The sequence below is a fragment of the Triticum dicoccoides genome, chromosome 1B (genome assembly GCF_002162155.2).
Source record: "Triticum dicoccoides isolate Atlit2015 ecotype Zavitan chromosome 1B, WEW_v2.0, whole genome shotgun sequence".
Lineage (NCBI taxonomy): Eukaryota > Viridiplantae > Streptophyta > Magnoliopsida > Poales > Poaceae > Triticum > Triticum dicoccoides.
The window spans coordinates 567467935-567478267 of NC_041381.1; the positions used below are offsets into that span (position 1 = coordinate 567467935).

Below are 10333 nucleotides of genomic sequence, written 5' to 3' on the forward strand. Positions count from 1 at the left end.
CACTTCTGGTGTCTGAATACTATCATCCAATATATCAACCTTTACCTCTAAACCATTTCGAGACTCCTCGTCATGTATGTGATCTCATCCGGGACTCCGAACAATATCCGGTCACCAAATCACATAACTCATATAATACAATCGTCATCGAACGTTAAGCGTGCGGACCCTACGGGTTCGAGAACTATGTAGACATCACCAAGACACCTCTCCGGTCAATAACCAATAGCGAAACCTGGATGCTCATATTGGATCCTACATATTCTACGAAGATCTTTATCAGTCGAACCGTTATGACAACATACGTTATTCCCTTTGTCATCGGTATGTTACTTGCTCGAGATCCGATCGTCGGTATCTTTATACCTAGTTCAATCTCGTTACTGGAAAGTCTCTTTACTCATTCCGTAATGCATCATCCCGTAAATAACTCATTAGTCACATTGCTTGCAAGGCTTCTTATGATGTGCATTACTGGGAGGGCCCAGAAATACCTCTCTGATACTCGGAGTGACAAATCCTAATCTTGATCTATGCCAACCCAACAAACACCTTCGGAGATACCTGTAGAGCATCTTTATAATCACCCATTAGATTGTGACGTTTGATAGCACACAAGGCATTCCTCCGGTATCCGGGAGTTGCATAATCTCATAGTCAGAGGAATATGTATTTGACATGAAGAAAGCAGTAGCAATAAAACTGAATGATCATTATGCTAAGCTAACGGATGGGTCTTGTCCATCACATCATTCTCCTAGTGATGTGATCACGTTCATCAAATGACAACACATGTCTATGGCTAGGAAACTTAACCGCCTTTGATCAACGAGCTAGTCAAGTAGAGGCATACTAGGGACACGGTATTTTTTCTATGTATTCACACATGTATCAAGTTTTCGGTTAATACAATTCTAGCATGAATAATAAACATTTATCATGAATAAGGAAATATAAAATAACAACTTTATTATTGCCTCTAGGGCATATTTCCTTCAAACCTTCCTCCCAAAGTTCTGATATGGTGTAGATAGGTAGATTTGCCATGTATGGTTGTGGATCCACGGGCTGCTGGAGACAATTTTTGATTGATGATAGATTTGTTTTTATGGCACTGGATCACATGAGTGCATACTAAGAAACAAAGAAGATGTGATTGAATCACCACTTGCCGAACTCGGTGGGGTTGCGGTTGGTAAAAAGAAATATAGAATCATGGGAAGATCCTTCAATTGGTGGGGCCATGGGAGGGAGACAAATGACTTACAAACTCCCCTTTAATAGTAGAGATAACTACAGAATTACTTAAGCACACAAGCTCGTCGTGGGTTTCCGTGGGTTTTGTGATATAATCAATTGTTCCAAAGTTCACTTGCCATGCTTCGAAGCCGAGACGAATAACTATCTGATCGCTTCCAGCGGAGACACGTCCCAACTCTCTGCGTGCCTAACGACCTGAAACGTAGTGCAACCTTTGAAATCTGACTGATAGTGTGAAATAAGGGATGGATGAATGAGTTTACATGGTTTATTTTATCTCCCTTAATTACTACCTTATATTCTTCATCTAAATCGTATGTTGTATTCCCTCTTATGGCGATGAGGGGCCTCCACGGGAGCTTCAAATACGTCCTGAAAGTAGTGTAGAAACATTAGTCTCAAAAAGCCAAAGGGAAAAAACAACGGTAAACAACGGTCATGATCAGAAGAAACAAAGACATATCTAGAATGTATTCAGTAATGGATCATAATGTGATGTCGATGAGGCACCTTAATGTCCATGTTGCTATGATAAACTTTGTGTCGACCCTCAAACCCTGCATTCATGATTTTCAAGAGTGCAGAGAGTAGCGAAAAAGCATGTGCTAAACAAACTTTGGTGTAAGCCACATACCATGAGAAACTTCACAAATGCCAACATTAACCAAACAAGAAGATGGTTTTATGTTTACAGTTTAGCACAAATGACAAGTACTTCAAAAACGAGACACATATCTGGTACATCACAATTCCTTTTGCAGTTTAGTAACAGAAAATGTACAATCTAATTAGGCAAAGCAAAACTGCATGGGAAGGCAAAAAAAGCTTACCTTGTCTATATTTTCAAGTTGGAGCGAAGGGCTGTCGAAGAAGGGCACTAACAAATCCAGATTCTGGGAGTATCTAGACCTTCCTACGGAGTACAATGGTATACGAAAGTTAGTTCTTGGCGGATAAGGATGCATCGATCTAGGTACTATTTTAGTATTATTTGCATTTGATGCGTACCACGGAACTTTATCGTCGGGTCTTCAAACAAGCAATCTTCAGCATATATGCCCAAAGTGAAGTTCCCTGAAATCGATGCAGTCCTGAGCACATCGGCCACTCAAATGACACAAAAATCGAAAGACAATTGCTCTGAATGTGCAGATTAACTTCCTTCAGTTTCCTTTGACCGTCACACGCGTTGAGTAGAAGAAAATCTGCTATGCAAATCATCAATGTCCTGATGTCCGTACCGCAAATCACATACCAGTAAGGAAATAAGCACGCCGGTAGTCGGCTTCAAGAACAGCCACCACTTCCTCGACGCTGCGAGGCGACTCCAACTCTGCGTCGACGGCTTCGACAGCTTGCCTTGGCTTCTTGGGAGAGAGGGCCCTGAGGAGCTCAGTGGCGGCGCTGACCGCCGCCCTGACGACCGGCGGTGCGTCGTCATCGCCGCTTCCGGGAGAGCCGGAGCCGGAGCCGCATCTGACGCCGAGGAGGAGGCGATGGCTCTGCAGGAAGACAGAGAGGAGGAGGGGAGGATACAACCAGGAGGGAATCAAACAAAGGATGCAGAACGAGTGCTTGAGAGAGATTGAGCGCTGATCACCTTGGCGCCGGAGAGGCGAGGGGAGGGAAGGGGGAACGGCCTGGCAGTTAGGCTTGGCGCCATTAGCGGTTTGCCTCCATTCCATGGGATCACGAGGTTGCCATTGTCGCATGACCACATCCGGTTGTGTGCGGCCTTCCAAGTGACACGCCACTTGGCATTCTTTGCTCTGTTGTCTCCGTCAGTGTTCCATTTCCTGGTAAGCAGCCGCGCCGCACACTCTTTTTGAGATATAACCACTGAAAAAAATAGAGCTATAGTGTGTAGATAATTGTCTCGCTAAATTGATCAGTGTATAATATCTCGCTAATAGCACGCTACAGCGCGCTATAACACGCTAATAGTATATTTTTAAGGGCGGCACTATTTTCTATAGTGCGCTATTCTTTTCATTGGATATAACACAAAAAACCTCATGGGAACCACCCAATGTTTCACTGCCTAGGCTATGTTCTCCACGTCCTACTTCTCGCTCCGGTTCCCAGCCTCTTACCTGAACTCTAGTGATCAAAAAACTGTCTGTAGAAGAGTTAGGTCATGTTCAGAGTAGCGTGTTCTACTCATCAACAAAATATGAGTTAATTAAGGTAGTTTCCTAATATTATGACAGTCATGACACGATTTGAACTTCATTTCAAACACCATGACACTCACAAGTTCGCACATACGAGTAGTAGTGAACCTCATTAAGAGACATGAAGTCACATAGGTCAATAATTCAACAACTCATATGACATCACAAAACAGTTCAACAAAAGCATCATCAAAGTTCAAAGGAATCACTTCTCTACTATACTTCCCCTTGAACGAGTCAAGCCACCGCTTAGAGCATCTATAGGTGGACTCCTCAAACGCTCCCGTCCGGGCGGACGACCCGGTTAGTGACCAGTCACAAAAACTCGATCCAGCTACACCCCTCATACGGTCCCTATACGTCCGGGCTGACCGGCTACACCCCTCATACGGGCCCTATACGTCCGGGCTGACCGGCATCCATCATATCCAGCCCATATCTGGGGCGGATATTGGGAGGCTCGGATGTGTCCGCCACGTCGGACCAGCCCACTGTGGCCCACACCATCCCCATCCATGTCCCCACAAATACCCGAAGTCAGATGACCAACCCCTAGTCCACCTCTCCGCTCCACTTCACTTCCATCTCCTCCCCTTCCTCTCCCCGCCCTATCCCATCCCCTCCGCCATGGTCAGGAATGGATCCGGCAGCGATTCTGACTCCATCGACTTGGAGAAGCTTGTTGCGGACTCCTTGAGCTTGTCTATGCCAAACAATGAGGAGCTAGCGCTCCGCATTGCCCTTCATCGGTCACGGATGGACCGGGGTCGGAGCTCCTCATCCACGGCATCGACAAAGGCCCGGGTGGGCAACTGCAGCTCCGCGGCGCCTTACGGCCGCACGACGCGGTCCATGCCAGTGGCACCCAACACTGCCAGCAGCTGCTCCTCCCGAGCACTGCTAGGTGCTCGTGCCTGCAAGGCAGCCACGTGTATCGACACATAAGGAAGAGGGCAGTGGAGGCAGCTGCCAGCCGCTCCAAGTGCAGGCCTTGCAGATCCACGCCGGAGCTGCTGCCCCCTCCCCCCTTCCCCGTCAGCGACGACGAAGAGGCCCTCTGCGATGCCATCCGCGGCTTCTACACATACGCGGAGACGGACGCCCGCCAACATCGCCGCAAAAATGCGGCGACGCTACGCATAGGGCTCGAGGAGTCCCAGCATTTGGCGATGCAAAAGGCATTGGCAGCGGAGAGAGCAACATGGCTCGCAGCAGAGCAGAACCACGCCGTCTGGCGCATGGCGGGGATCATCGGCTCCTCCTTCTCGGACAACGACATGATGAATGACGATGCTCCGCCTGCCGCCAACACCTACACCGAGGACAGCCCCCCGCTCCCGAGACCCCCATGGGAGAGTGTCGGGTGAGGAGGGGGTGAAATACTACCCCCCCCCCTCTCTCTCTCTCTTAATTTAAAGCTTTATCTATTGCTAGTTAAGTGATAAACTCTTTCAGGCGCTTTTGGATCAGATTGTAGTAACTTTTAATCCCGTGTCTATGTTGGATTGATATGTTTATATGTTCTATCTATGTTGGATTGCTATGTTCATGTGCTCTATGATGATCTACGTAGTTTGCATGGGTTTGTGCAGATTTTGGGGAAACAAATGGGGGGTGCGGTTGTAAAGTGGGACTTATCGGGTCTGCCCGGTCTTATACTCTCCAATTGTGCGTGCTAATCAGCCAAGGTATCAATCATCTACCTTTGTACCACGTGGGGACGTCCCAAGGTGAAGGCCCAACCTCGCGGACGACGGTGGGTGCACTAGACGAGGACATCTTTGCATCGGCATCGTCGATGGCGGTGTTCACGTCCTTGTCGTTGGATGAGGATATCTGTCTGGGTCATCATTGGAGGACTTATTCACTTTGGTGAGGAGATGAACATGGCCGCATTAAAGTGCTGCTCCATGTAATCACCTACCATTCAATTTGCATACCAAATTGACATAGCAAAATTATATCGACAATGGCATAGAAAATGGACATACTAAATTGGCATCCGCATTGATATAACACGATTTACAAAACATCAACAAATTGATATCTAAAAATTGCCATTCAAACAAATAAAAAAAATTACCTTCCATGATGACGGTGGTGGCGGGGAGGCGCGGGATGGAAACTGGCGTGGCAGCGCGTCTTAGCGAGATGACATCGGGCGTAGGGCAACATTATCGGGTGGTGCTCACTACACCATAACATTGATGTAAGGACAAAAAAAACTGCCGGGAGAAGTCTCTTTAAAGGGCAGATAAACTGTCAGGACAATGATTCTCCTGTCAAATAGAACCTCCACGAGAATGGCTGCCGAGGATTACTTGTCCTGACAGATAAACTTCTCCTGGCAGTTATTCTGCCATGGTCCGGAGGGGGGGGGGGCTAGGATGGTGAGGAGGGTTCAATTTGGGGCAGAACTAGTGGAGGCGGTGCCTATAATTTTTTCTGCGAACATTTTCAGTCCCTCGCACGCTCTCTTGCGTCAGCGTGTTTCGGCCAAATTGTTTCAGTTTCGCGCCACGGGGGCAATTTCGCTCGGGTGGGCCATGCTCGAATTCTCCCGGCAGTTTTATCTACCATTGAGTACTTCTACCGGCAGTAAAATAATCCTTGTCAAATGATTTTCCTTTAATTTAGTATTTCTCTCGGCAATTAACTGCCCCTAATTAAGTGTTGTGGTGTAGTGGTTTGCAGGTTGGCAAGAGGAGCAACGTGCTCACGGATGTAGTGGGCTGCATCCACGGTGATGCACGAAGGACGCCGAGATGGTAGAAGTGTGGAGTGAGTAGGAATGAGTATCACGCGGTGGACGTCGTTGTGGGCTGTGGGACGAGAAGCATGAAGAGGAAGAGGTAGGCGCACTTGGAACAATATGCCAAGCGAGCATCACCAAGGACAAATTGATGTCCAATAACTTTTCGCCCTACCCTTGCGTCGCTCCGCTCGGTGCGACTTGGGAGGCAATGAACCCTAGCCATCATGTTCCCCACCCCTACTCCTCCCCCTTCGCCGCTAACATATGAAGTCTCCAGCTTAGCTTGTGCGCCCACCAAGGACGAAGGCGGCGAGGATCTTGGTGCTCTATCTCTGAGCAGAGGGCTCCGGGTCCCAAGGCGGTAACCTCGGGCGGTGTGGCGAGTTGGCTCTGCGGCAAGCGAAGCTTGTTGGTGGTGCTCTCCCTCCTCCTCTGTCATGTGGACAGTGTCGTAGCGGGTGTAGGGCATAGGTCAAATCGATTGGCTCGTTCTTCTCCGTGCCAAATCATTTGGTTGCTCTCCTCCCTCCCACCACTGTCATCTCGCCAGATCTGGTCCTTGGCGGTCGCAGGTTGCCGGATTTGCTGAGGATGGTGCTATTGGAGGGGTGGTGGCGAACCGGGAGAATTCTTTGGCCATGCCGACGGCGGCACCTCCTGGTGTCGTCTCCATCCTCTAAGGCGTCGTCGAGGTATGTTTACCCCCTTCCTCCCATTCTCATGCCTAGGTGAAAACTCTAGTACTAGGTGGCAACAGCGTTTCGTGCATCATTACCTTCCTGAAGGTACCACCTTGGGTGAGCTGGTGGTGTGCAGGAGCGATGGGGTGTGGTTGTTAGGTGTGCGGCTGCATCGTAGGTGGAGGTGACGCCATGATCTTCTTTGTGGGGCAGTGTCTTCCCGCGGTTGTCTGCCTAACTAGTTGTTGTTTGCTCATGGGTTGGTCTGTGCCATGTCATGGGCGGGGTGGAGGTAGGGTTCTTTCCACCGTTGGCAGCAACACGACATGGGTGGCATGAACAAAATACTGATTTCAACGGTCTTGTCCTGTTATTTGTTTTGGTTGTCTTAGCTCCTCTGGTTGTATGTTCTTCATCAACCACACTCTATAACCACTAACAAATTTACACACATCTATTATAGATGTTTATTTTTAGAAAATGTATTAAAATAAAAGGTTCTAATTTTTTTTGAAAATTTCAAGCTCCATGGACCCCGAAAGCGAAAAAGCCTCATTCCTTATAAAGGAAATAGTTTCACTACATAGGTCCTCTTTCTTAGCGCGTATAGAGGAGGACTTAGTGGTCGCTGCCATTGTTTCTTGCTTTAAGCGAGAAGGAGACTGTCACCGCTAAGAACGAGACGGCACAGGTTGTGGTTCTTCTCCAGCATACGCTAGCTGCTGGAACCCACTGAGTTTGAGTCCGGAAAAGGGTTGGACTCTGCACATCGACCGACGCGACGCTATACAGAATGGAGCACGACGGGGATTCGAACCGTGGTCTCTTGGTTAGAGAGACTGCGTCAAGCCACTGGGCTTACTTTCGATTCATGACAATAGTAAGGCGAACACTACTTATGGAGAAAAAGAGCCGGGTTTTCTTTTCTGTCTTTTTTTGCTTTTTTGCTTTCTTTTTTTTTCTTCTCCAGGTTTTTTCATTTGTTTCTTCATTTTTCTATTTTATTTTTTCCTTTGGTTTATTTTGTTTATTTTTGTTTTTTTTTCATTTATTCATTCTTATATACGTGATCAACATTTTTAAAATACTTGTTCAACATTTTCCAAATACCTATTCAACATTTCTATATACATGATTACCATTTTTCAAATACTTGTTCAACATTTTCCACATACTCGTTCCACTTTTTTAATACTATTCAACATTTGTAGATACTTGTTAAATATTTTTAATACTTATTCCACATTTTCAGTACTTATTCAACATTTTTCATATACTCACTCAATTTTTTTTAATTCTTATTCAACATTTTTCAAATACTTGTTCAACATTTTTCATATACTCATTCAATATTTTTTAGTTCTCATTCTCAAAATGTGTTCAACGTTGTTATTAGTTATTCAACATTCTTTTATATATATATATATATAGGAAAATGGGTTAGTACTCCTAGGCGTACATACTCCCACCTCTAAACTGTTTTTCCTGCGCACTACCAGGTGGCACCATGCATGTTGGTTAGCTTTAAAAAAAGAAACAGGTAATAGGTAAAAAAAAAGAAATAGATATTAACCATGTCCCGGCCGAGTTTGTTTGCATGGATAACTCTCATTACAAAAATTGGTTTGCGTGAATGTAGGGATGCTGGTGTGCATTGCGTGTCAAATGTTAATACTAGGCAGCTTTCGTCTATGATGTTCTCCCAAAACGATCTCTGCGGCATCGACGAGACCTGTACTATGCGCCTCATCTGCGGCCGTCGGCATGTCTAGGTGGACTGGTAGCCGCGGCGGCGACCGATGTAGGTGTTGGGATGACAATTTTCAATCACTCGGTTGAGTTGAGATTGGAAGCTGCAGCTCCAGACGTGAGAAATATTCTTCCCCTTAATTTATATATCTTGGATGCATGAGGTATTCTAGCTAATTTTCTTCATTTATCTCCCGTGAACCCAGTTCGGCAAGTCGTGCGGCCGGGTTGTTCGATAGCAGAGATGAGATGTGAACTGCGGCGTCTCGGAAGAGGGCTCAACGATGGTGACGACATGCGGATGGTGGCGGACGATGAAGACGACGCATGGCCACGGTGATGGACAAGATGCATGTGGCTGCACACCGCCGGTGATGGACAAGATGCAGCCAGTGAGGTGCATGGGCTGATGGACAAGAGTTGAGCATGTAACGTTGACGGGCGGCCATGCGTGTGGTAGCACGCCCATGATTCTCTGGATCTCAAATGGCTATGATCCAACTGGGCTTGATACAACAAATGCTTGTAGTTCTTCTTTTCTGGGTAGCATATACTTCTTTTGCGGAGAGCATATACTTTTTTGTGTGCAGCATATACTTTGTTTGCATCTCAGATACACGAAGTATGTATGTACTCCATAAACTATAGTACATACCATCCATTATTTTACTCGAGTCTCCTATCTTACTAGGAATAACTAGATATACTGCCCTCGCAAAAGAAAAATAACTAGATATACTGCACACAGGAAGAAAACAACTAAAGTTTCATGTCAACTCCTAATGGTCAGAATGAAGTATATACTTCTTTGTGAATTAATCGTTTATGTCAAGCTGGTTATTTGTCCAAGACCGCTAGTAATATAGTTACGAGGTATACAGACCTTTTACCAACTTACTTTTTAATAAACATCTAATGTGATTTGGCTCCATATTTATATTGATACTCATTTCACACCCACTATACCTGATATGCGTATAATCTTTTACCTAAAATAAAACGATAATCCCTTGTAAAATCAACATTATATACTTATCTTAATAAATCAGTATATACTTACTTGGGGAAATTGGTATATTTCTGGAACGGAAGTATATACCATTTTAATTGCCAAGCAGAACAAAGTTCTGAACTAAGTACCAGTACACATCTCTCTCCCTAAAAAAGTACTAGTCTATATCTCTACACTAATCCCTCAAAAAAAATCTCTACACTAAAAAAGGTAGTATATGACTCTTAAATTCAGAAACAGTTTATACCCTTGAATAAAAAGTAGTATGTACGAAAAAACAGTATATACTTCTTTCGTGAAAATATAATTATTTTTTAAGTTGGCAAGAAGTATATACTATTTCATGTAAAAAAGAGTATGTACTACTTCACACAATATACTGCTCTATTTATTTATTTTATTTTTTTGCGGCTATATACTGCTCTATTTTGTGTTATATACTGCATAGAAATGTCAGAAAAGAACACGTACGTGAGTTTGCATCTCATCAACGTATATCTCTCACTCGCTGCGCAAAAAAAACGTATATCTCTCACTCCTAGCATCTAGAAGCAGTTACGTTTAACCAGGGAATAAATTAGTTTTTTTAAATAACTAGCACGGCTGGTTTGTTACAACTGATTTTTCTCATAGATCTCTCAACCTTTTGACCAATCCACGGGTAGGAGTATGTACTCCTGGGAGTATAAAATAAGAGTCCTAT

General features: G+C 45.1%; 1 protein-coding gene across 4 annotated transcripts; it reads right to left on the reverse strand.

Annotated features, from left to right (window-relative positions):
- Positions 1-952: 952 nt before the first annotated feature.
- Positions 953-3041, reverse strand: LOC119348809. 4 transcript variants are annotated; one of them, XM_037616797.1, is made up of 7 exons: positions 2861-3036; positions 2516-2762; positions 2269-2334; positions 2091-2173; positions 1771-1817; positions 1554-1632; positions 953-1455 (listed from the first exon to the last, which is right to left on the reverse strand). In XM_037616797.1, the coding sequence occupies exons 1-7, from the start codon at positions 2978-2980 to the stop codon at positions 1402-1404; spliced, it is 696 nt and encodes a 231-aa protein (XP_037472694.1). In that variant the 5' UTR covers positions 2981-3036; the 3' UTR covers positions 953-1401. The 4 variants fall into 4 exon arrangements, 2 of the variants coding, with proteins under 2 accessions (XP_037472694.1, XP_037472695.1); XR_005169122.1 differs by having other exon boundaries at positions 1433-1455; positions 1771-1995; positions 2861-3041; XR_005169123.1 differs by lacking the exon at positions 953-1455 and adding an exon at positions 1895-1995 and having other exon boundaries at positions 2861-3041.
- Positions 3042-10333: the final 7292 nt, after the last annotated feature.